Here is a 23,791-nt window from a genome sequence, read left to right as displayed (position 1 = left end):
CTGAGGCAGGAGTTCAGTTTAGTCATAACCAACCTCTCAAAGCATCGCTGTTGATGTGAGTGCTATCGGGCGATAGTCGTTAAGGCAGCCCACATTATTCTTCTTTGGCACTGGTACAATTGTTGCCTTTTTGAAGCAAGTGGGAACTTCCGCCCATAGCAGTGAGAGGTTGAAAATGTCCTTGAATACTTCCGCTAGTTAGTTGGCACAGGTTTTCAGAGCCTTACCAGGTACTCTATCGGGAACTTCTGCCTTGCGAGGGTTCACCTTTAAGGACAGTCTAACATTGGCTACTGAGACAGAGATCACAGGGTCATCAGGTGCAGCAGGGATCTTCACAGCTGTAGTTATGTTCTCCCTTTCAAAGCGTGCATAGAAGGCATTGAGTTCAACGGGTAGTGAAGCATCGCTGCCATTCATACTATTGGGTTTTGCTTTGTAATTTCTTGCAGTCCCTGCCAGAGTTGCCGTGCATCTGATATCGCCTCCAATCTCGTTCAGAATTGTCCCTTTGCCCTTGAAATAGCCCTCTGCAAATCATACCTGGTTTTCTGGTACAGGCCTGGGTTGCCAGACTTGAATGCCACAGATCTAGCCTTCAGCAGACGACATACGTCCTGGTTCATCCACGGCTTCTGGTTTGGGAAATTACAGTAAGTGTCTGTAGGAACAGAAATATCCCCACAGGTTTTAATGAAGTCGGTAACAACGGCAGCTTACTCATCCAGATTCAAAGGGGAATCCCTCAATACAGTCCGGTTCACCTATTCAAAACAGTCCTGTAGGCGCTCCTGTGCTTATGAAAGCAAAAACCTTAAAAATATATTAAAAGTAATGATATAGTCCAAGTCCCCTGAGTGTCATGGCTGTAGATTGATGGTGTATGGACGTTGTTCTGATGCCATGTTTCTGATTACAAGTTTGTAGTATTTTTCCGCCTCATGCAAGTGCAGCTGCAGATGAACACAATCCAGCTTTGGGTCTTGCACTGAGGAACACTGGATGGCAGCGCCAACAGATGGGCCAGCCCCCAACCTAACACAGAATCAAGCTGCATACAACCAGTCCCGGTGTCTCCTATTCCGGCAGCCACAAGACGCGACCTCGAGGCATGACAGCCTTGTCTGTTGAACAACCGAGGCAACACAACTCCCCTGCTACACACAAAATACTCTGCAGATGCTGGGGTCAAAGCAACACTCACAACATGCTGGAGGAACTGGTGGTCCCACACTCCCCCCACCTTCTTTATAGGGGCTCTGTCCCTTCCCTCTTCAGTCCTGACGAAGGGTTCCAGCCCGAAACATTGACTGATCGCTTCCACAGATGCTGCCCAACCTGCTGAGTTCCTCCAGCGTGTTGTGAGTGTTGCTACAACTCCCCTGCTGTCAGTCTCACCAACGAACCGTTGAATTGGACTCACAGTATTCTACATTATCATTGTCTAACAGAGTCTTGCGATCACAACAAAAAGGTCCGAGATAATCACCTGCACCGCCTGTTGAACTGTACATGATCTGACACCTTTCTCCATGGGTACCTGAAGCAGGTTGCAAGAGAACAACAAGAAACAGGCAACAAGTCCAGCATCATCCAGCAACCCGCTATTGGGGTAGACCTGCAGTATTTCGTGTTCTTAATATCCAGCAGTGCTTGCATTTGTGAAAAAGACATAAAAGACAAACAATAGCACCTTTGTTTGGACCCAGAGATGCCGCAGTATCCGAGCATGTCGTCATCGTACCAGTCTTTTCATAGGTCATTATTATCATGTCTCTTTTTAAATGTTGCTTTTAGTTTAACCTCTAAATCTATTTATCATGACATTAGTTCTGATTAGATTGCATAAAACTACATTGCATCCATATTGTACTAAAATATTTTTCAAAATCTGTTACTTATTTGGCTTACAACTTTTTCCTAGCAGTTAATCTGGCCAAGATCTCTTTTCATTTTAATTATGTTATTTAATGACCAATCCAAAAACTATAACTTTGACTGTTCTTTCCATTTTCAATACTTGTCAAAACCCCTCTTTTAACTCAGCTCGTATGCTACACCTATTTAGTTATTCAGAGCCGAATTTGGAAGTGCTTCTACCTCCTCCTCCTCTGGCAGTCCTTGTGCCTTGAGTTTAATTTGCTTCCACTCAATGAAGCAACAGGATCTGCAGATTTTGCCGCAGGTAGAACGGGTAGTGTCTGATGGAGTTGGTGGGTGGGAAGTCATCCATTCTTTCTGTTGCTTGTGCACACCTTCATGTTCTTCCAGTGACTTCATGGATGCTTTTTCTCCATTTTGAGTGATCAAGGGCCATAATCCCCTTGTCACTGAGAATGTTATATGTTTTCAAGACAACTTTCAAAACATACTGAAGCAGTTTCTTTCTCCACCTGGAAACCTCTTGCCTGTTAACAGGACTTGGGATGAACTCTTTTTTCAAAGGATCTAGTCTCTGGCATGCAGACGATATCGCTAATCCTCCAGTCTTGGTTAACTCAAATTGCTAGGCAGGGAATATTGGCCTCTGAGAGGATACTAACAAAGGTTTGCCCATCCTGCTGGTTGAAAAGGATAATTTTTCACACAACATATTAATGGGGTTCTTTGAGTTTCTTTTGATATTTTACTTAAAATCTTTCCAAATTGAATGTGTACCCCTAGATCTTTCCCACATATTTCTCACATATCTTTCACTTTACAGGTCGACCTTCACTAATCCAGCACCATTGGGACCTGAGGAGTGCTGGATTAGTGAAAATGCCGAATTACAGAAGGATCACATTAAGCACAATCAGTGCCGGATTATCGAAAGGAACCGGATTACAGGTCATCGGATTAGTGAAGGTCAAGCTGTATTACCAAATGGATGGTTATAGTTGGGAGCTGAATGTCCAAGGTTACACATTATATCTGAGGGGGTGGTAAAGATTGACATCAAATCAGTAGAAAGATGTGACATAGGATCAGAGGATGTTGAATCCTTGTGGAATGAATTAAGAAACAGCAAGGGTAAAAGGACATTGATGACAGTTATATACAGGCCTCCCAACAGTGGCTAGGAGCTGGACCACAGGTCACAACAGGAAGCAGCAAAGCCGAGTCAAAAGGGCTGATGTTATGGTAGTCATGGGCGATTGGGAAAATCAGGTTAGTAATAAATCTCAAAAGAGTGAGTTTGTTGAATGCCTACGAGATAGCTTTTTAGAGCAGTTTGTCGTTGAGCCTACTAGGGATTAGCTACACTGGATTGGGTGCTATGTGATGAACTGGAGGCGATTAGGGAGCTTAAGGTAAAAGAACCCTTAGGAACCAGTGATCACAATATGATTGTGTTCAACTTGAAATCTGATAGGGAGAAAGTAAAGTCTGATGTAGCAGTAGTTATAAAGAAGGCAAGACAGCGACTATATTTTATTAGGAGTTTGAAGAGATATGGCATGTCAATAGATACACTTGAAAACTTCTATAGATGTACAATGGAGAGCATTCTGATGGGCTGCATCACTGTCTGGTATGCGGGGGGGGGGGGGGGGGCGGTGGCTACTGCACAGGACCGAAAGAAGCTGCAAAGGGTTGTAAATCTAGTCAGCTCCATCATGGGTACTATCCTACAAAGTACCCAGGACATCTTCAGGTGTCTCAGAAAGGCAGCGTCCATTATTAAGGACCTCCAGCACCCAGGGCATGCCCTTTTCTCACTGTTACCATCAGATAGGAGGTACAGAAGCCTGGAGGCACTCACTCAGTAATTCAGGAACAGCTTTTTCCCCTCTGCCATCCGATTCCTAAATGGACATTGAACCCTTGGACACTACCTCACTTTTTTTAATATACAGTATATTTGCACTTTTTGCACTTTTAAAATCTATTCAATATACGTATACTGTAATTGATTTACTTATTTGTTTATTATTATTATTTTTTTTCTCTTCTACATTATGTATTGCATTGAACTGTTGCTATGTTAACAAATTTTACGTCACATGCCAGTGATAATAAACCTAATTCTGATTGATTCTGGGTAAGGGTACAGTGGTACGAGAAAAGAGTTGGCCAAAGTAAATTGGAAGGAGCTGCTGGCAGGGATATCAGCAGAGCAGCAATGTCATGTGTTTCTGGGAAAAATGAGGGAGGTACAGGACATGTGTATTCCAAAAATGAAGAAATACTCAAATGGTAAAATAGTACAACCATGGCTGACAAGGGAAGTCAAAGATATTGTAAATGCAAAGGAAAGGGCATACAACAAAGCAAAAATTAGTGGGAAGATAGAGTATTAGGAAGTTTTTGAAAACCTATAGAGAGCAACCAAAAAATCATTAGAAGGGAAAAGGTGAAATATGAAAGCAAGCTAGCAAATAATATCACAGTGGATAGTAAATGTTTTTTCAGGTATGTTAAAAAAAAGAGAAACAAGAGCGGATATAGAACCGCTAGAAAATGAGGGAGGAGAAATAATAATGGGGGACAAGGAGATGGCTGATGAACTAAATGATTATTTTGCATCAGTCTTCACTGTTGTGCCTGATGTTGTAGTGTGTGAAGGATTAGAAATGCCTGAAGTTACTGTTTCAAGAGTGAAGGTGCTTAAAAAACTGAAAGACCTAAAGGTACATAAGTCATCTGGACCAGAGGAACTGTACCCTAGGGTTCTGAAAGAGGTAGCATTAGTGATTGTGGTGGCATTAGAAATGATCTTTCAAAAATCATTGGACTCTGGTATTGTGCCAGAGGACTGGAAAATTGCAAATGTTACTCCACTCTTTAAGGAAGGAGGAAGGCAGCAGAAAGGAAATTACAGTCCAGTTAGCCTGGCCTCAGTGGTTGGGAAGATGTTAGAGTCAATTGTTAAGGATGAGGTGATGGCGTACTTGAAGACACAGGACAAGATAGTGCAAAGTCAGCGTGGTTTCCTTCAGGGAAAATTCTGCCTGACGAACCTGTTGGAACTTTGAGGAGATTACAAGTAGGATAGATAAAGGGGATGCAGTGGATGTTGTATATTAGGACTTTCAGAAGACCTTTGACAAGGCGCCACACATGAGGCTGCTTATCAAGTTATGAGCCCGTGGTATTACAGGAAAGTTACTAACATGGCTAGAGCATTGGCTGATTGGTAGGAGGCAGCAAGTGGGAATAAAATGATCCTTTTCTGGTTGACTGCCAGTGACTAATGGTGTTCTGCAGGGGTCAGTGTTGGGACTACTTCTTTTTATACAGTATATAAATTATTTAGATGATGAAATAGATGGCTTTGTTGCTAAGTTTGCAGATGATATGAAGATTGATGGAGGGGCAGGTAGTGTTGAGGAAACAGGTAGGATGCAGAAGGACTTAGATTAGGAGAATGGGCAAGAAAGTGGCAAATGAAATACAATGTTGGAAAATGCATGGTCATGCACTTTGGTAGTAGAAATAAATGTGCAGACTATCTTCTAAATGGGCAGAAAATCCAGGAATCTGAGATGCAGAGGGACTTGGGAGTCCTTCTGCAGAACACCCTGAAGGTTAACTTACAGGTTGAGTCAGTGGTGAAAAAGGCAAATGCCATGTCAGCATTCATTTCAAGAGGTCTAGAATACAAGAGCAAGGATGTGATGCTGAGGCTTTATAAGGCACTGGTGAGGCCTCACCTTGAGTATTGCGAACAGTTTTGGTCCCCTCATCTCAGAAAAGATGTGCTGGCAGTGGAACAGGTCCAGAGGAGGTTCACAAGGATGATTCCAAAAATGAAAGGGTTATTATACGAGGAACGTTTGATGGCCCGGGTCTGTACTCACCGGAATTCAGAAGGATGAGGAGGGATCTTATTGAAACCTTTCGAATGTTGAAAGGCCTAGTCAGAGCAGATGTGGAAAGGATGTTTCCCATGGTGGGAGAGTCTAGGACAATAGGGAACAGCCTCAGGATAGAGGGGTGCCCTTTCAAAACAGAGATGCAGAGAAATTTCTTTAGCCAGAGGGTGGTGACTTTGTGGAATTTGTTGCCCCATGCATCTGTGGAGGCGAGGTCATTGGGTGTATTTAAGGCAGAGACTGACAGATTCTTGATTGGAAATGGCATCAAACGTTACAGGAGAAGGCTGGGAAGTGGGGTTGAGGAGGAGATTAAAAAAATGTATCAGCCATAATTGAATAGCAGAGCAGACCTGATGGTCCAGATGGCCTAATTCTGCTCCCATGTTTTATGGTCTTAGGGTCTAAATGAAAGTTTTGAAAGATCCTTCTAATAGATGCAAATACTCCACCTTTTCATTGATATGCTAAATTGATCAGAATCAGAATCAGGTTTATTATCACCAGCATGTGACGTGAAATGTGTTAACTTAGCAGAGCAGTTCAATGCAGTAGATAATCTACAGAGAAAAAAATAATAATAACAATAAGCAAGTAAATCAATTACATATATTTAATAGAATTAAACAAACGTGCAAAAACAGAAATAATCTATATTAAAAAAAGGCAAGGTACTGTCCATTTTGGAATCGCATGGCAGAGGGGAAGAAGCTGTTCCTGAATCGCTGAGTGTGTGCCTTCATGCTTCTGTATCTCCTACCTGATGGTAACAGTGAGAAAAGGGTATTCCCCAGGTGCTGGAGGCCCTTAATAACAGATGTTGCCTTTCTGAGACACTGCTCCCTAAAGATGGGTACTGGGTATTTTGTAGGTTCGTACCCAAGATGGAGCCAACTAGATTAAGTGCTACTGTTGAACATTTTTAAGTTTATAACCTGTAAGAGCCCTTTTTTTCATATTCCACATGGAATTTTCCCACCAATTTCCTTTTCTCTACATGAAATCATCATGGCAACAGTGAACAATTTTTAGTGACTCCACTCTACCACTACAAATTCAGCATAAGCAACCTACTGCATATTATCAAAACGAACATTGCACCCGAGTTCATTGGGTATTTTAATTATATATTCTTCGGTTTGGGAGGAAGAGAATTTGTCACTAGGTCAATAATTTCATCTTCATTTAGGAGATACAGTTGAAGTCAGAAGTTTACATACACCTTAGCCAAATACATTTAAACTCAGTTTTTCACAATTCCTGACATTTAATCCTAGAAAACATTCCCTGTCTTAGGTCAGTTAGGATCACTACTATATCTTGAGAATGTGAAATGTCAGAATAATAGAGAGAATGATTTATTTCAGCTTTTATTTATTTCATCACTTTCCCAGTGGGTCAGAAGTTTACATACACTTCGTTAGTATTTGGTAGCATTGCCCTTAAGTTGCTTAACTTGGGTCAAACGTTTTTGATGGCCTTCCACAAGCTTCTCACAGTAAGCTTCTGAAATTTTGTTCCATTCCTCCGGACAGAACTGGTGTAACTAAGTCAGGTTTGTAGGCCCCCTTGCTCGCACACGCTTTTTCAGTTCTGCCCACAAATTTTCTATCGGATTGAGGTCAGGGCTTTGTGATGGCCACTCCAATACCTTGACTTTGTTGTCCTTAAGCAATTTTGTTACAACTTTGGAGGTATGCTTGGGGTCATTGTCCATTTGGAAGACCCATTTGCGACAGAGCTTTAACTTCCTGGCTGATGTCTTGAGATGTTGCTTCAATATATCCACATAATTTTCCTTCCTCATGATGCCATCTATTTTGTGAAGTGCACCAGTCCCTCCGGCAGCAAAGCACCCCCACAACATGATGCTGCCACCCCCATGCTTCATGGTTGGGATGGTGTTCTTCGGCTTGCAAGCCTCACTCTTTTTCCTCCAAACATAACGATGGTCATTATGGTCAAACAGTTCAATTTTTGTTTCATCAGAGCAGAGGACATTTCTCTAAAAAGTAAGATCTTTGTCCCCACTTGCAAACTGTAGTCTGGCTTTTTAATGGCAGTTTTGGAGCAGTGGCTTCTTCCTTGCTGAGCAGCCTTTCAGGTTATGTCGATATAGGACTCGTTTTACTGTGGATATAGGTACTTGTCCACCTGTTTCCTCCAGCATCTTCACAAGGTCCTTTCCTGTTGTTCTGGGATTGATTTGCACTTTTCGCGCCAAAGTACGTTCATCTCTAGGAGACAGAATGCGTCTCCTTCCTGAGCGGTATGACGGCTGTGTAGTCCCATGGTGTTTATACTTGCATACTATTGTTTGTACAGATGAACGTAGCACCTTCAGGCATTTGGAAGTTGCTCCCAAGGATGAACCAGACTTGACATCATTTTCTGACCTCAATCTGACAGAAGATTTGTGGGCAGAACTGAAAAAGAGTGTGCGAACAAGCAGGCCTACAAATCTGACTCAGTTACATCAGCTCTGTCTGGAGGAATGGAACAAAATTCCAGCAACTTATTGTGAGAAGCTTGTGGAAGGCTACCCAAAATGTTTGACCCAAGTTAAACAATTTAAAGGCAATGCTACCAAATACTAACAAAGTGTATGTAAACTTCTGACCCACTGGGAAAGTGATGAAAGAAATAAAAGCTGAAATAAATGATTCTCTCTACTATTATTCTGACTTTTCACATTCTTAAAATAAAGTAGTGATCCTAACTGACCTAAGACAGGGAATGTTTTCTAGGATTAAATGTCAGGAATTGTGAAAAATTGAATTTAAGTGTATTTGGCTAAGGTGTATGTAAACTTCTGACTTCAACTGTATATACAGCTATATTCATACAAACAAATCCAACTCACCCTTCAGAGCTGGGAAGTAACTTAAAAGATAATGAGTGAAAAGTACATATTATACATGCTTAACAATGTTATGTTCACTAATATGAAAGACATTTAGCTCTGTTAGCAAAGCGAAACTACTTTAAAATAAAACTGTATTATATACACAAGAGATTCTGTAGATGTATTTATGCATTTTCCTAGTGATAGAAATTCAATATTGAAAGGATGAAGTGGCATCAATCAATTTAAATTTCTTTGTATTTGCATTACTTCCAAAATATCTAAACTACCAAAGTTCCTTTTGATATTAAACATCTTAAAAATTAAAAGCACAACCTTCTCAATGGCCATTAGTTGTTGCCTCTGTTGCTCATCCAAGGTCTGCTTGCTGTTTCGCAAGGTATTCCTTTCCTCTTCAAGATTAGATAACTTCTCCATTAATCTACAGTGCTGTAACTCCAGTTCTTGGATTGTAGCTTCTTGAGTCATCTGTGTGGCTTGAAGTGTTCCAATGTGACCTAAAACCAACACAAAGCACTTTTATATAATTGTTCCGTGATTATCCATGATCTCTCATATTAGAATACAACTATCATACTTAGTTACTGTACATCCATGGATCTGTGGTTAAAAGATTCCAGTTAAATTCATTCCCTGGTTTTGAAAAAATCTTTAAATCAAAGTACCACCTACGCTCTGAGGTGGATGTTATAGAATCTATGATACAAAAGAAATATTTTAGAGGTTCTGGACAACAGCTATTTACCAATTAATACAATTAAAGGAATTGATATTGTCATTATCACATCCTTATTTGTGGGAAACTGGTTACTTATTAATGCACATGCAAAAATAGTTGAGAAATTAAGAGGTCAAAACGATGCTGTATGAATGTGAATCTCTCTTAATTAAAACGTGCAGTTGCATGTTTTAAATTAAAACAAAAAACATTTAGCATCTATTTGTAAACTTCACTGTAGGACAAAGTTCAAAGGCGTAAATACACAATAATATAAGCAATGTTACAGAAAGTGCTGACAATTTTCCCAGGGCTTTGGCTGAGCTTCTTGGATTGTCATTAACACCAGTAATGTACTGGAAGACTGCATGATAGCTAATGTTGCCCCTGTACTTAAGAAGGGTAGCAAGGACAAGTGCAGGATTTACAGGCTGGTGAGCCTTACATTATTGATGGGAAACTTATTGGATGGGATTCTAAGAGAGAGGATTTATTGAACTTGGAAAGGGAAGCACTGATTAAAGATAATCAGCAGTGCTTTGTGTGTGGGAAATTCAATATCTGAATGAGACTGAGCTTTTTGGAGAGGTGATCAAGAGGACCGATGAGGATGGGCAATACAGGTTAAAAACATGGACTTCAGCAAGGCCAAGGCCATGGCTGACCACAAGAGATTCTGCGTTTGCTGGAAATCCACAGTAACACATAAAATGCTGGAGGAATTCAGCAGGTCAGGCAGCATCAAGGGAAAGGAATAGTTGATGTTTCTGGCTGAGATGGAGATCCTTCATCAGAACACATCAGTGTTACTAACAGCACTAAAGAGCTGATGTTTCGGACCGAGACTCTGCACTACTAAAGAAAGGTCATGGCCCGAAATGTTGACTCTTTATTCCTTTCCATAGATACTGCCTGACCTGCTGAGTTCCTCTAACATTTTGTACATGAGGAAGTGATGTAGAAGAATACAACCATAAGACCATAAGACATAGGAGCAGAATTATGCCATTTGGCCCATTGAACACATGGGATCCAGAGTGAGCTAGCCATTTGTATACAACAATGGCTTGGTGTACGCAAAGAGAGGGTGGTAGTTGTTAATATTGTAAGCCTGAGACCAGTGCTGTGCCACAGGGATCGGTGCAGGGTCCTCTGTTGTTCACCATTTATATAAATGATTTGGATAAGAACATAGGTGGCATGATTAACAAGTTTGTAGATGACATCAAAATTGTTTCTATAATGGACAAGGAAGTAGTACAACATTACAACAGGATCTTGATCAACTGGGAAAGTGGGAAAGGGAATGGCAGATGGAATTTAACTCAGACAATTACAAAGAAATGCATTTTGAGATATTAAAAGTAGAACAGAATCAACATGTTGAATGGCAGGGCCTTGAGCAGTATTGTTAAACAGATGGACATTAGGATACAAATACATAGTTCTCAGAAAATGGGAATGCAGGTTGATAGGGTGATGTGGAAGGTGTATGGTGTGCTTGCCTTCATCAGCAAAGGAAATGAGTACAAGAGTTGGGATGTCCTGTAGCAGTTGTACAAAATGTTGGTCAGGCCAACTTCACTACTCTGTGCCGTTCTAGTCATCACGCTATAAGAAGGATAAGATTAAAATAGAGAGCACAGAAAAGATACACAAGGATGTTACCTGGACTGGAGAGTTTGAGTGATCAGGAGTAGATAGGTTAGGTCTGGTTTCCCTAGAGTGAAGGAGGTTAAGAGAGAAGATGATTGCGGTATACAAAATTATGAGGACAATAGATAGGGTATAATGCAGGTGAATTAAACTAGACAGCATTAACTTTAGAGTAAGAAGTAAGAGAAGTAAAGGGGATCTGAACGTGTCCTTTTTCGCCCAGATTGGGGTGAATATCTGAAATACCTAAGAGTGGTGGAAGCAGAGTCACTAACAGCATTTAACAGATGAGCACTTGAATTGACTAGCCATTGAAGGATATGGGCTAACGGCTAGAACATGGGATTAATACACATGGATGCCCAATGGTTAGGCTAGATACGATGGGACAAGTAGCTAATTTCACTGATGCCAATGGCATTAAAGATATGAAACAATAGTTGAGAAAATTTTCTCTCATAAAACTCCCAACTGAGTTCAATATTCGTAATTTTTCGTAATATTAAATAATGTATCATTCCATCACCTCTCTTTTAAATTGTATCATTCAAACTGATTTATCCACCATTTTGTTGTTTTTGAAATAAATGGGGTTAAACTAAAGAAAGACCTACTTGATTTAAGTAGCAATTCTGTAGATTGCTGTTGAATACGATCGTTACAAGCAACGAGTTCATTTTCTAACTGCTTTTGTTTTATAAGAGTATCATTAGCATTCTGTTGGTCGTCTTTCAGTTGTTCCTGAAGCATCTGAAAGAATACATGCCACTTTTATTAAAGAAATCAAGTGTTACAACTGAGCTGTGTTCAGGACTAAATATACCAAAAAAAGACAAAGCAAAGCAGGTTTCTCGATTTTAAAAGGTATATTTTGAAACATTTTAATTTTTATCAATTTCATGCCAGGGCAATGACAAGCACATGCAATTCCCATTCTCATTGTACATAACCTCAGCATTTTTGAAGTGAAGACATGAGGCAATAGCTTTCTGTTTCAAACTGCCAAATATTTCAACATACAGTTGATTCTAGTTAATAGGGCATTTGTTTATTTGGGATAAATCTGAAAGAACAAAAACTAAGCTGCTAAAATAGCTGGCATTCCCTTTGTTTATTTTGGACACAATGTCACTTAATTGGGGAAGGAGACTGTTGCTGAACAGTTTCTAACTAGTGTCAATCACGTGCACACGTGTGACCATTATACACTACACCATGATTAGTGGCATGGTGTCCAACGATTAGTTTTCAAATTGTGTCAGTTACGTATGTTTGTGTTCAAAAAGCAGTGATTTTTGTCACTGATAGTTGGTGAGAAATAAACAATAAGACAATTCAGAACTGTTTTGCTAACCATAGTTTCAAGCATTCAGGCTTGGAAATGCCAGAGACGGCCGCTGTGAAAATGAACTGTTCACTGCTTGTATGAACTACAAAAAATTTGAAAGTATCAACAATCATTTTGAATATTACAATGAAAATGAAGATTTAGAGGATCTGGGAAAGGAGTCGGTGCTGATTTTGTTTATTTACAGTCAATCAAAAGAACACAGCAGATAAATTCCTCTGTCGATAATGATTAGGAACTAATACTCAGTTTTGTACTACTGTAGAGGTATTGGCAGTGTTCTAATTTGGTCTGTATTTCATAGAACATAGAAAAGTACAGCACAGTACAGGCCCTTCGGCCCACAATGTTGTGCTGGCCCTCAAACCCTGCCTCCCATATAACCCCCCACCTTAAATTCCTCCATATACCTGTCTAGTAGTCTCTTAAATTTCACTAGTGTATCTGCCTCCACCACTGACTCAGGCAGTGCATTCCATGCACCAACCACTCTGAGTAAAAAAACCTTCCTCTAATATCCCCCTTGAACTTCCCACCCCTTACCTTAAAGCCATATCCTCTTGTATTGAGCAGTGGTGCCCTGGGGAAGAGGTGCTGGCTATCCACTCTATCTATTCCTCTTAATATCTTGTACACATCTATCATGTCTCCTCTCATCCTCCTTCTCTTCAAAGAGTAAACCCTTAGCTCCCTTAATCTCTGATCATAATCTATACTCTCTAAACCAGGCAGCATCCTGGTAAATCTCCTCTGTACCCTTTCCAATGCTTCCACATCCTTCCTATAGTGAGGCAACCAGAACTGGACACAGTACTCCAAGTGTGGCCTAACCAGTGTTCTATAGAGCTGCATCATTACATTGCGACTCTTAAACTCTATCCCTCGACTTATAAAAGCTAATACCCCATAAGCTTTCTTAACTACCCTATCTACCTGTGAGGCAACTTTCAGGGATCTGTGAACATGTACCTCCAGATCCCTCTGCTCCTCCACACTACCAAGTATCCTGCCATTTACTTTGTACTCTGCCTTGGAGTTTGTCCTTCCAAAGTGTACCACTTCACTCTTCTCCGAACCATATGTCCATAGTACATTTCCCTGCAAAAACATCATCCCAATTCACACCCGCAAGTTCTAGCCTTATAGCCTCATAATTTGCCCTTCCCCAATTAAAAATTTTCCTGTCCTCTCTGATTCTATCCTTTTCCATGATAATGCTAAAGGCCAGGGAGCAGTGGTCACTGTCCCCCAGATGCTCACCCACCGAGAAATCTGTGACCTGACCCGGTTTGTTACCTAATACTAGATCTAATATGGCATTCCCCCTAGTTGGCCTGTCAACATACTGTGACAGGAATCCGTCCTGGACACACTTAACAAACTCTGCCCTGTCTAAACCCTTGGAACTAATCAGGTGCCAATCAATATTAGGGAAGTTAAAGTCACCCATGATAACAACCCTGTTATTTTTGCACCTTTCCAAAATCTGCCTCCCAATCTGCTCCTCGGTATCTCTGCTGCTACCAGGGGGCCTATAGAATACTCCCAATAGAGTAACTGCTCCCTTCCTGTTCCTGACTTTTACCCATACTGACTCAAAAGAGGATCCTGCTACATTACTCACCTTTTCTGTAGCTGTAATAGTATCCCTGACCAGTACTGCCACCCCTCCTCCCCCTTTTCTCCCCTTTCTATCCCTCTTAAAGCACTGAAATCCAGGAATATTGAGAATCTATTCCTGCCCTGGTGCCAGCCAAGTCTCTGTAATGGCCACTATATCATAATTCCATGTATGTATCCAAGCTCTCAGTTCATCACCTTTGCTCCTGATGCTTCTTGCATTGAAGTACATGCACTTTAGCCCTTCTACTTTACTACCTTTACACCCTTTATTCTGTTTCTCTTTCCTCAAAGCCTCTCTATATGTTAGATCTGGCTTTACTCCATGCACTTCTTTCACTGCTCTATTGCTCTGGGTCCCATCCCCCTTGCAAATTAGTTTAAACCCTCCCGAACCATGCTAGCAAACCTACCTATTTCATTTAAATACATACTGTAAATTGTTACTCATTTAAATATAGCTTGTCTTTTTTATACCTTTTAAGTACTTCCATTGTTAGAGCATTTTTGGGGTTAACACATATAACAAATAACTTCAGCAAACTGACTTCAGCCAATTGTCTTCAGTTGTGAATATGAACAGTGGATTAAATCTAAAATGCAGCTCTGAACAATGGTTTCCTAAGAACTGTGAACCACAGTCAATTCTAAGAGCATTCAATGCCAATTAAAATTCTCTCAAATGTCTGTGGTGTGGATGCAAAGCAGGAGTTGTGAAATTTATGTGTAGCTCAAAGAAGGAAGTGTAAATATGGAATAGTCCTTTGATCTTTAGCACATCCCAAGGGCGCAGCCTAGAAGCTGAGCACGCCTTCGGGGTTCCAAAGCTTTGCAGCCCTGTGAATGAGCTGATTCTATACTGGTGTCGTCATCTGAAGCATTGTGGGAGAAAACAGAATATCGGGAACAACAGATCAGCTGTTGCAGGTCTCGGTTCTTTGCAAATTGCTCTCTCTTTCTCTCTCCCTCTCTTTCTCTCATTGGTGAGGGAGAGTTTGCTGCCAATTCTTGAGTCAGAGAAGTGAAAAAAAAGAGATGCAGCAGACTTTAACACCATAATTAGCAAGTTGTTTTGTTTTGTCTCCTCTCTCACTGAGAGGAGTCTGTGTCATGTCAGATTGTCAGGTGAAAAATTAGTTTTTGTTGTACTGCAGGTGATGCTCACTCTTGTCGGCTTTGCAATTGCTTGCTTGGTGGGTGGTTGCTGCTGATGTTTTTTGCTGAATTAAGTAGGAAAGGGTTGATGCTTTGCTGCTGTTTGTGTGTGGAATGAGGAGAAGGGGGCTTTGGGATTCTAACGTTTTTACTGTCACTCATTCTTTGGAGTATTCTCCTGTTTTTCATGGATGTCTGTGAGGAGCAAGAATTTCATGTTGTCTCTTGTGTACATTCTTTGATACTAAATGAAATGATTGAACTATCAAAATGTCATGTAGAGCTAGGTCAGGAAGACCTTTTGCTCCAAAAGGGGCTCAGTATGATGCATGATGTATCTCATTTTGTCCAATAAAGACACTACGTCATGTCTACTAGTACTTCTCTCCAGTGACTTTGTTCTCACGAGAACATCCATGAAACTTTAACTAATTTGGGCAGCCGCTTAATTTGTCGAAAATGTACTGGTCCCAATGTGTCCCAGTTAACTGGAATCCACTGTATTGAGAAAAGTGTAGGTAAGCAGTTGCCTATGTGTATTTGATCATGTCACTAACTTTCAAAATCAAGCTGTACTGAGCTTCAGATAACCTGGTCACATGGAATCAATTTGATGCAGATGAACGCATAGCCTCCATTCTTTTGGGCCTCTGTATTCATATATTGTCAATAGGTATGTGAGCCAGCGAGATTAGAAAGTTAATTACAGCTGAAGATAAAGAAACCACTGATATTTGGTCATTACTGTTTACTTACTTACTGCAACACAATATGAACAATGTGGACTATCAAGCCCTTGCCAGCTCCTTGCAGGGTAATTCTATCAGCCCCACACCCCATCTCCTATATTTCCCTGTACCCTTGCAACTTACTCACATGCCCTACAGTCCTTTGATTTTTTTTTCTACCATTTTCCTGTTCTAAGGGACAATTTACAGCAGCCAATTAACTTTTCAGGAAGTCTTTGAGATATGGAAAGGAAAGCAGAGCACTTATTGGAAACCCGCATGTCAAAGTCTGAGTGGGTATACCACACAAAGACAGTACAAGGACAGAAATAATCCCAAATCGACAGAGTCACTAAGTAGCAGCATTAACTGCTATGCATGCCAAGCAATGCACTGTGTAATAACTTAATGGATCAAGCTATTTATTTATTTATTGCAGAAGACTCAGAATGTTTTCTTAAAAGAACTAATGGGTCAGAACTACCTGCATTAAGCTGCTACCAGGTAAGAATTTTCTGAGCAACGCACATAAAATGCTAGAGAAACTCAGCAGGTCAGGCAGAATCTATGGAAATAAATCAGCAGGCAACATTTCAGGCCAAGATCCTTCATTAAGAATACTCTGAATTTAGGTGACTTGATAAAGGTCTCAGGTGAGTTGAGTGACAAATATCACCACACTGTCTCTGCACTTGATCACCATGTCCTGTCAGTAATCCAACCTCAGATGCTAATCAAGCTGACATTTCAAAAAAAAGGACCAGCCCTGATTGAATGGTGGAGCAGACTCGATGGGCCAGATGGCCTAATTGACATTGCTCTTATGGACGTTGTACCACAGAGTGTGAGGATCTGTAATCCTATATCAACCAGGATACAGGATCAGTGTCTGCATTCATAAAATTGGTAATTACCAAATGCAGGAAAAGAGGGAAAGAGTACTTCATTTGTTTTCTACTTATTTTATTTCTTTGTTTTCATGTTCTTAATTGTTAATTAGTGAATTGTTTTCCAAATATAGATCACTTCTAAATACTTTGAAAATCTGTTAAAAATGCCTTCCAATATTTACAAAAGGCAAGTTTCTGCACCCAGCCTTGCCTCCTGACAAAAGAGGTCAGGGTGTACTATAACACAAGGAATTCTGCAGATGCTGGAAATTCAAGCAAACACATCAAAGTTGCTGGTGAATGCAGCAGGCCAGGCAGCATCTCTAGGAAGAGGTACAGTCGACGTTTCGGGCCGAGACACTTCATCAGGACTAACTGAAGGAAGGGCTAGTAAGAGATCCAAAATGATAGGAGAAGACAGGAGGGGGAGGGATGGAGTCAAGAGCTGGACAGTTGATTGGCAAAAGGGATATGAGAGGATCATGGGACAGGAGGCCCAGGGAGAAGGAAAAGGGGAGGGGGGAAAAAAAACCCAGAGGATGGGCAAGGGACAGAGGGAGAAAAAGGAGAGAGAGCGAGAAAGAATGTGTGAATATAAAATAAATAATGGATGAGTTACGAGGGGGAGGTGGGGCATTAGCGGAAGTTAGAGAAGTCAATGTTCATGCCATCAGGTTGGAGGCTACCCAGACGGAATACAAGGTGTTGTTCCTCCAACTTCAGTGTGGCTTCATCTTTACAGTAGAGGAGGCCGTGGATAGACCTATCAGAATGGGAATGGAATGTGGAATTAAAATGTGTGGCCACTGGGAGATCCTGCTTTCTCTGGCGGACAGAGCGTAGGTGTTCAGCAAAATGATATCCCAGTCTGCGTCAGGTCTCGCCAATATATAGAAGGCCACTGGACGCAGCTGACTCACAGGTGAAGTGTCGCCTCACCTGGAAGGACTGTCTGGGGCCCTGAATGGTGGTAAGGGAGGAAGTGTAAGGGCATGTGTAGCACTTGTTCCGCTTATAAGGATAAGTGCCAGGAGGGAGATCAGTGGGGAGGGATGGGGGGGACGAATGGACAAGGGAGTCGTGTAGGGAGCGATCCCTGCGGAAAGCAGAGAAAGGGGGGGAGGGAAAGATGTGCTTAGTGGTGGGATCCCGTTGGAGGTGGTGGAAGTTACGGAGAATAATATGTTGGACCCGGAGGCTGGTGGGGTGGTAGGGGAGGACCAGGGGAACCCTATTCCTAGTGTGGTGGCGGGAGGATGGAGTGAGAGCAGATGTGTGTGAAATGGGGGAGATGCGTTTGAGAGCAGAGTTGATGGTGGTGGAAGGGAAGCCCCTTTCCTTAAAAAAGGAGGACAGAACACCACCAAAATGCAACTGGCGCTTCACTAGGCTTTGCTGCTTAGTTTCCAGAGATAGCAGGTTACATTGGCCCAGACAAGTGCAGGCAATGATCTGAATTTAGCTCAATCCATCCCAACTGAGACAAGTCGCAATGGAATCTTATTATGCCCTGAAAGCAATAGGCTTAAGTGTGGATGCTACATAGTTAGACTTAGAAACAATTTCATTACCACAGTACAATGTACAGATCAAACATAACTCACAACATTCACTCAGGAAAGTGACTTAGTATACTTGACCAGATCAATTTGTATCAACAATAGTGACGAAACTTCTAGTTTTGGTACAAAATCTATTCATCAGTGGACAAAACAAACTGGCTTAATCTCAAACAGAGACCATTTCTGATGTAACATGCTCTAAGTTTGTTGCAGTTTAATAAAATCTGGGTAGCGAATGACTCACATCTATCATTTTTGATCATTCTGTTTCTAATCACTTGTATGGTTCTTACTTGTATATGGCTTTCTGCTTTGATTAATGCACCATGAAGCTGTTCACATTTGCTCCTCATCTGATTGCCATCCTCCTGAGCAATTTGCAATTCTGTCTGAAGCTTGTCAAGTGCTGTTTTTAAAGCAGTTTCACGGCTGTGAAACTCCATCTTCAACTGAGACTCCCTCTGTTTACATAGTGCACTTTCTGATGCCTGCTGAGATTTTCTTAAAGCTTCAATTTCGTGTTCATAAAAGGCCTGAGTTTTGCTCAATTTAGCTTCAAATTCTTCCACCACATTCTGCTTTTCAAGTACAAGTTCTTCATTTTTATTCTTCATAGAAACCAGTTCAGCTTTGAGCATTTGTTGCAATTTTTCCTGTTGCTTATCTGAAGTTTCCTGTTGACTTTGATGAGACTTTATAAGATTCTGGATTTCTAGTCTGTGAGCTGCACGCAATTCTTCCAGAGTTTCTTGTTTATCCAGATCAAATTGAGATTCTAACTGTACAAACTGTTGCAGTTTATCTTCAAAATTATCCTTAATTTCTTGAATATTTCTAGACATAATCATAACACCTTGCATTTGATGAGTTTCTAAAACAAGACGTGCATCTTCAACCTGTTGTTTATAGGCCTCAAATTCTGCAAGTGCTTGTTGTTTCATCTGCTCATGTTGTTCCAGAGATTCTTCCAAAGACTGGATTTTCTTCCGCAGTTCTACTTCCTCATTGATTTTACTTTTGTAGTGAAGAATTTTCTCCTTTGTTTCATCAAAGATTTGTTGTATTTCCTCCTCATGGGCCTCCTTGAGTGCCTGGATAGCAGCCTCGTGTTCATCATTTTTAGTATTTAAAGCATATATCACCTACAAAAAAAACATTTATTATTTGGTCATAAAGATATTATCCAATGCGATATCTTTCATATAAGAATAATATAATTCTTAGCAACACACAAAATGCTGGAAGAACTCAGCAGATCAGATAGTATCTCTAATTCTTGAATGCCCTTGTTGTACCTTAAAAAATTTCCTCCTTGGTTCGCCCTAGCCTTTCACCATAGCAGTGCTTCAAAGAACCATGAATAAGTGTAAAGCTCATAAAATTCTTTGGACTCATCTTGCCTCTTAAAGCTCACATCATCCATGATAATGAACATTCCATATTGTGGGCACCCAACCAATAAAAATAATTATGCACTAGCCAATGCATTGCATTGCCATTAAATTCAAACACACTTTCTCTAATGCACTTTACAAAAGAAATACGCTTTCATCAGCTAGGCTGCTTAAGATGTAGCCTATCAAACCATACTCAGTTATATTAAAACTGGATTGCAGTTCACTGATGGCAAACCACCACCAACTTCTCAGGGTGGAGAATCAAGTTTCAAATTTACCATCCTGGGAATGAATTTAAACAAAAATCAGCAAACCCTGGAAAGATTACAAAGAATCACCCTAAGACCTCCTCAAATTCACAGCAGGTGCAGCAAGTGAACTCTGGAAAAACAAATGAATCCACAATCTCTGTTGGCAACTCTTGAAACCCTAGACTATAAAATTATACATCCAGAGGATTTGTTGTTATTTTACTATCTAATCATCAATGCCATTTCTGTACTAATACTAATTTATTTTTCCCTCCTGCTCAGTTGACATTTATTTCCCCATTTCCAGAATATGCAGTATTTTTGTCAATACCATTAAGACTGAATGGATATTTTGCTATTATTTTTCCTTATTTCCCATTAAAATTGTTTCTTTTATTTCACTCAAACCAAAGTAAATCTTAATTTCTGTTCAGTAATTATAAATAGTACTTTGACTGATTCAGTGATTGCTGAGAACATTGATTCCCAAACACTGCTGGAGGCTGGTTGCCCTTTTCCTTCATGGGTGAGGTGCTATTCTAATTAGTCAAGATGACCAAGATGACTGCTCGCCTGCACCTACAGTGGTGTTTCCATGGTGCTTCATTGCATTACATATCACTTTGATATGTTCAATTAATGTAAACTACAACACAAGAATCCTAAACTAGCAATATTTCGCAGCATTTCTATAGACAAGGAAATTTGATGACACTCTTTTGATGTTGAACTCCAGAAGTCAAACAGAGAAGTGCAGGTTCCTGCAATAATCTAGCAGTTACACTGGAAATTTTGCCTGAAGTTTAGATCTGTTATAGGGTCAGCAATTCCATTCATTTCAATGGAGAAGAATAGCTGTGTGAGAGAAGCAAACTTTAAGCTTTTCTTTATACTTAAAAAAAATAATATGGGGTACATTTTTATCATTTATCAAGGTTTGTGAACATCACAGCAATCACTTATTCGGCACCTAATTATGTTTGCGGATGTGGTCAGCCTCTATAGAAGAGCACACATAACGCAGAAAAACAAATACTGAAGTGCAAGTCATTGTTGTGACCTTTACACACAAAATGTGACTAAAGTTTATATCACAGCATGCTGAGAGGAACTGAAATGTATTTTTAAAAATAGACTGTGAGATGAAATACAAAAGGAGTCATTAATGCCAAGACAATGAACTCTACAATAATCCAAGAAGTTACTAGTGTAATCAGTCTGCTGGGTGACAAGTATTCTTTTAAAACTAACCACAAAGTAGTGTCAATTATGGTTACATCAATTTTGGATTAATTACAAAATCCTGGAAATATCAGAGCCAAGATCAACATACTGCTTTCTGAGTATTAATTTTTATCCTGGTTGAATAGATTTAGGTTGAATTGCGGTCCATGTCGATAGGACGCTCAAAGCTGCTGCGCGGGTTGACAGTGTTGTTAAGAAGGTATATGGTGTGTTGGCCTTCATCAACCATAGAATTGAGTTCAAGAGCCAAGAAGTAACTTTATGGCTATATAAGACCTGAGTTAGGCCCCACCCGGAGTACTGTGTTCAGTTCTGGTCATCTCAATACAGGAAGGATGTGGATACTATAGTGAGATTGCAGAGGAGATTTACAAGGATGTTGCCTGGATTGGGGAGCATACCTTATGAGAGTAGGTTGAGTGAACTTGGCCTTTTCTCCTTGCAGCAATGGAGGATGAGAGATGACCTGATAGAGGTGTATAAGATGATGAGAAGCATTGATTGTGTGGATAGCCAGAGGCTTTTTCCCAGGGCTGAAATGGCTAACATGAGGGGGCACAGTTTTAAGGTGCTCGGAAATAGGTACAAGAGGGGATGTCAGGGGTAAGTTTTTCATACAGAGAGTGGTGGGTGCGTGGAATGCACTGCCAGCAAAGATGGTAGATGCAGATACAGTAGAGTCTTTTAAGAAACTCTTAGATAGGTACATGAAGGTTGGAAAAATAGAGGGCTATGCAGTAGGGAAATTTTAGGCAGTTTCTAGGGTAGATTACATGGTCACACAACATTGTGAGCTGAAGGACCTGTAATGTGATGTAGATTTCTATGTTTCTATGTTTTTAACTCAGAAAGAGAAGCAAGGGTCACCTATCCACAGGCCAGTTCTCAAAGCATTTCCATGGGCCTGAAGGCCACGAACTGTACAAAGCCTCTGCAGCTAATTTGAAGATTGCTTTGTTAACCACATTAGTGCAAAAAGGTAATTGGGAAAAAGACGGCTACAGGTTTCCCCCGACATCCGAAGGTAGAGCATTCCTATGAAACGGTTCGTAAGCCGAAATGTCGTAAAGCAAAGAAGCAATTACCATTTATTTATATGGGAAAATTTTGTGAGCGTTCGCAGACCCAAAAATAACCTACCAAATCATGCCAAATAACACATAAAACCTAAAATAACAGTAACATATAGTAAAAGCAGGAATGATATGATAAATATACAGCCTATATAAAGTAGAAATACTTCTCTACAACGATTGCCTGCACAGATCTCCGTAGCGAAAATGTCACGCAAGCGCTCTCCGCATAAACGCGCTCTCCAGTAACCTCTAAACTATGAAGCTGCCAAATCTACCAAATAACACGTAAAAATACATAGCCTATATAAAGTAGAAATAATGTACGTACAGTGTAGTATCACTTACTGGAATTGGGAAAACAGCACCGAGCACACTGATGATGGTATGTTAGACTCAGTCGTCGCAGGCTGGGTGGTGCAGTGGCCCCCACCCTCCGGGCCGCCGACCCGATACATTGCCGCAAAGAATGCAGCTGTAGCCGGGAGGCACATAGCACATCTTTAAGAATAAAGCTGAAATAAACATGCTAATTAATTAGGTGCTGCCCGGCACGTAAATGTCGGCGAAGATCAGAGGCGAGTGCCGATTGCATCGGCTTTTTTCTTAAAGATGTGCTGTGTGCCTCCCAGCTACCGCTGCGTTCTTCATGAATCATTACAGTATCTATCCAGGGCCCGGGTGTTGGAGTGGTGGGAAACGGGAGTGTCATCTCATCGTTGATCAAGGAAGGCAGCTCATCTTCTCCTATGACTGCCTGCCTCGATGTCAAAGGTTGAGGTTCGTCGTCTACTGTGGCTGATGTGGAAGGCTTGCTTGACTGCTGAGCCTCACACATTTTTCTATTATATAGTTGTTTGTAAGCACTCAAACCATCCTTCAAATATCCCCTAAACCTACGTACCCTTTCAAAATTAAAGTCGTACTTTATCACTGCAGCGAAAATCTCACATAGTTGCTTCACTTTCTGCATTCGATTTCGATTGTTATCTTTTCCTCTTCCAATTGCATCAGCTCTTCATCTATCAGTTCTTGGTCATGGGATGCCAAAACCTCTTCAACATCATCTTCGTCAAACTTCCGCAAGCCAAATTCACTTTGTCCTTGCTTCGTTCACCACTATCGAAACGCTTAATTATGTCTAGTTTTACACTAAGTGTAAGACCCTTACTCTTTCCGGCTTTTCCGACACCTTAGAACTCATCTTGCTAACAGCTGCTCACGGATAAGTGCCAGGAGGGAGATCAGTGGGGAGGGATGGGGGGGACGAATGGACAAGGGAGTTGCGTAGGGAGTGATCCCTGTGGAATGCGGGGGGGGGGGGGGGAAGATGTGCTTAGTGGTGGGATCCCGTTGGAGGTGGCAGAAGTTACAGAGAATAATATGTTGGACCCGGAGGCTGGTGGGGTGGTAGGTGAGGACCAGGGGAACCCTATTCCTAGTGGGGTGGTGGGAGGATGGAGTGAGAGCAGATGTACGTGAAA

At 40.9% G+C, this 23,791-nt stretch overlaps 1 protein-coding gene across 12 annotated transcripts in view; it reads right to left on the bottom strand.

Annotated features, from left to right (window-relative positions):
• Positions 1-23,791, bottom strand: part of fam184ab (family with sequence similarity 184 member Ab) — a 179,956-nt gene that overhangs the window by 95,061 nt on the left and 61,104 nt on the right. For all 12 annotated transcript variants that reach the window (XM_072251592.1, XM_072251593.1, XM_072251591.1 and 9 more), the window contains exons 2-4: positions 18,635-19,483; positions 11,653-11,788; positions 8,980-9,161 (exon numbers count right to left, since the gene is read on the bottom strand). In XM_072251592.1, coding sequence (XP_072107693.1) covers positions 8,980-9,161; positions 11,653-11,788; positions 18,635-19,483 — 1,167 coding nt within the window. The remainder of the gene's footprint in view (positions 1-8,979; positions 9,162-11,652; positions 11,789-18,634; positions 19,484-23,791) is intronic.

The sequence above is a fragment of the Mobula birostris genome, chromosome 2 (assembly GCF_030028105.1).
Source record: "Mobula birostris isolate sMobBir1 chromosome 2, sMobBir1.hap1, whole genome shotgun sequence".
In the NCBI taxonomy this organism is placed as follows: Eukaryota; Metazoa; Chordata; class Chondrichthyes; order Myliobatiformes; family Myliobatidae; genus Mobula; species Mobula birostris.
This window is presented reverse-complemented; position numbering and strand designations above follow the sequence as displayed.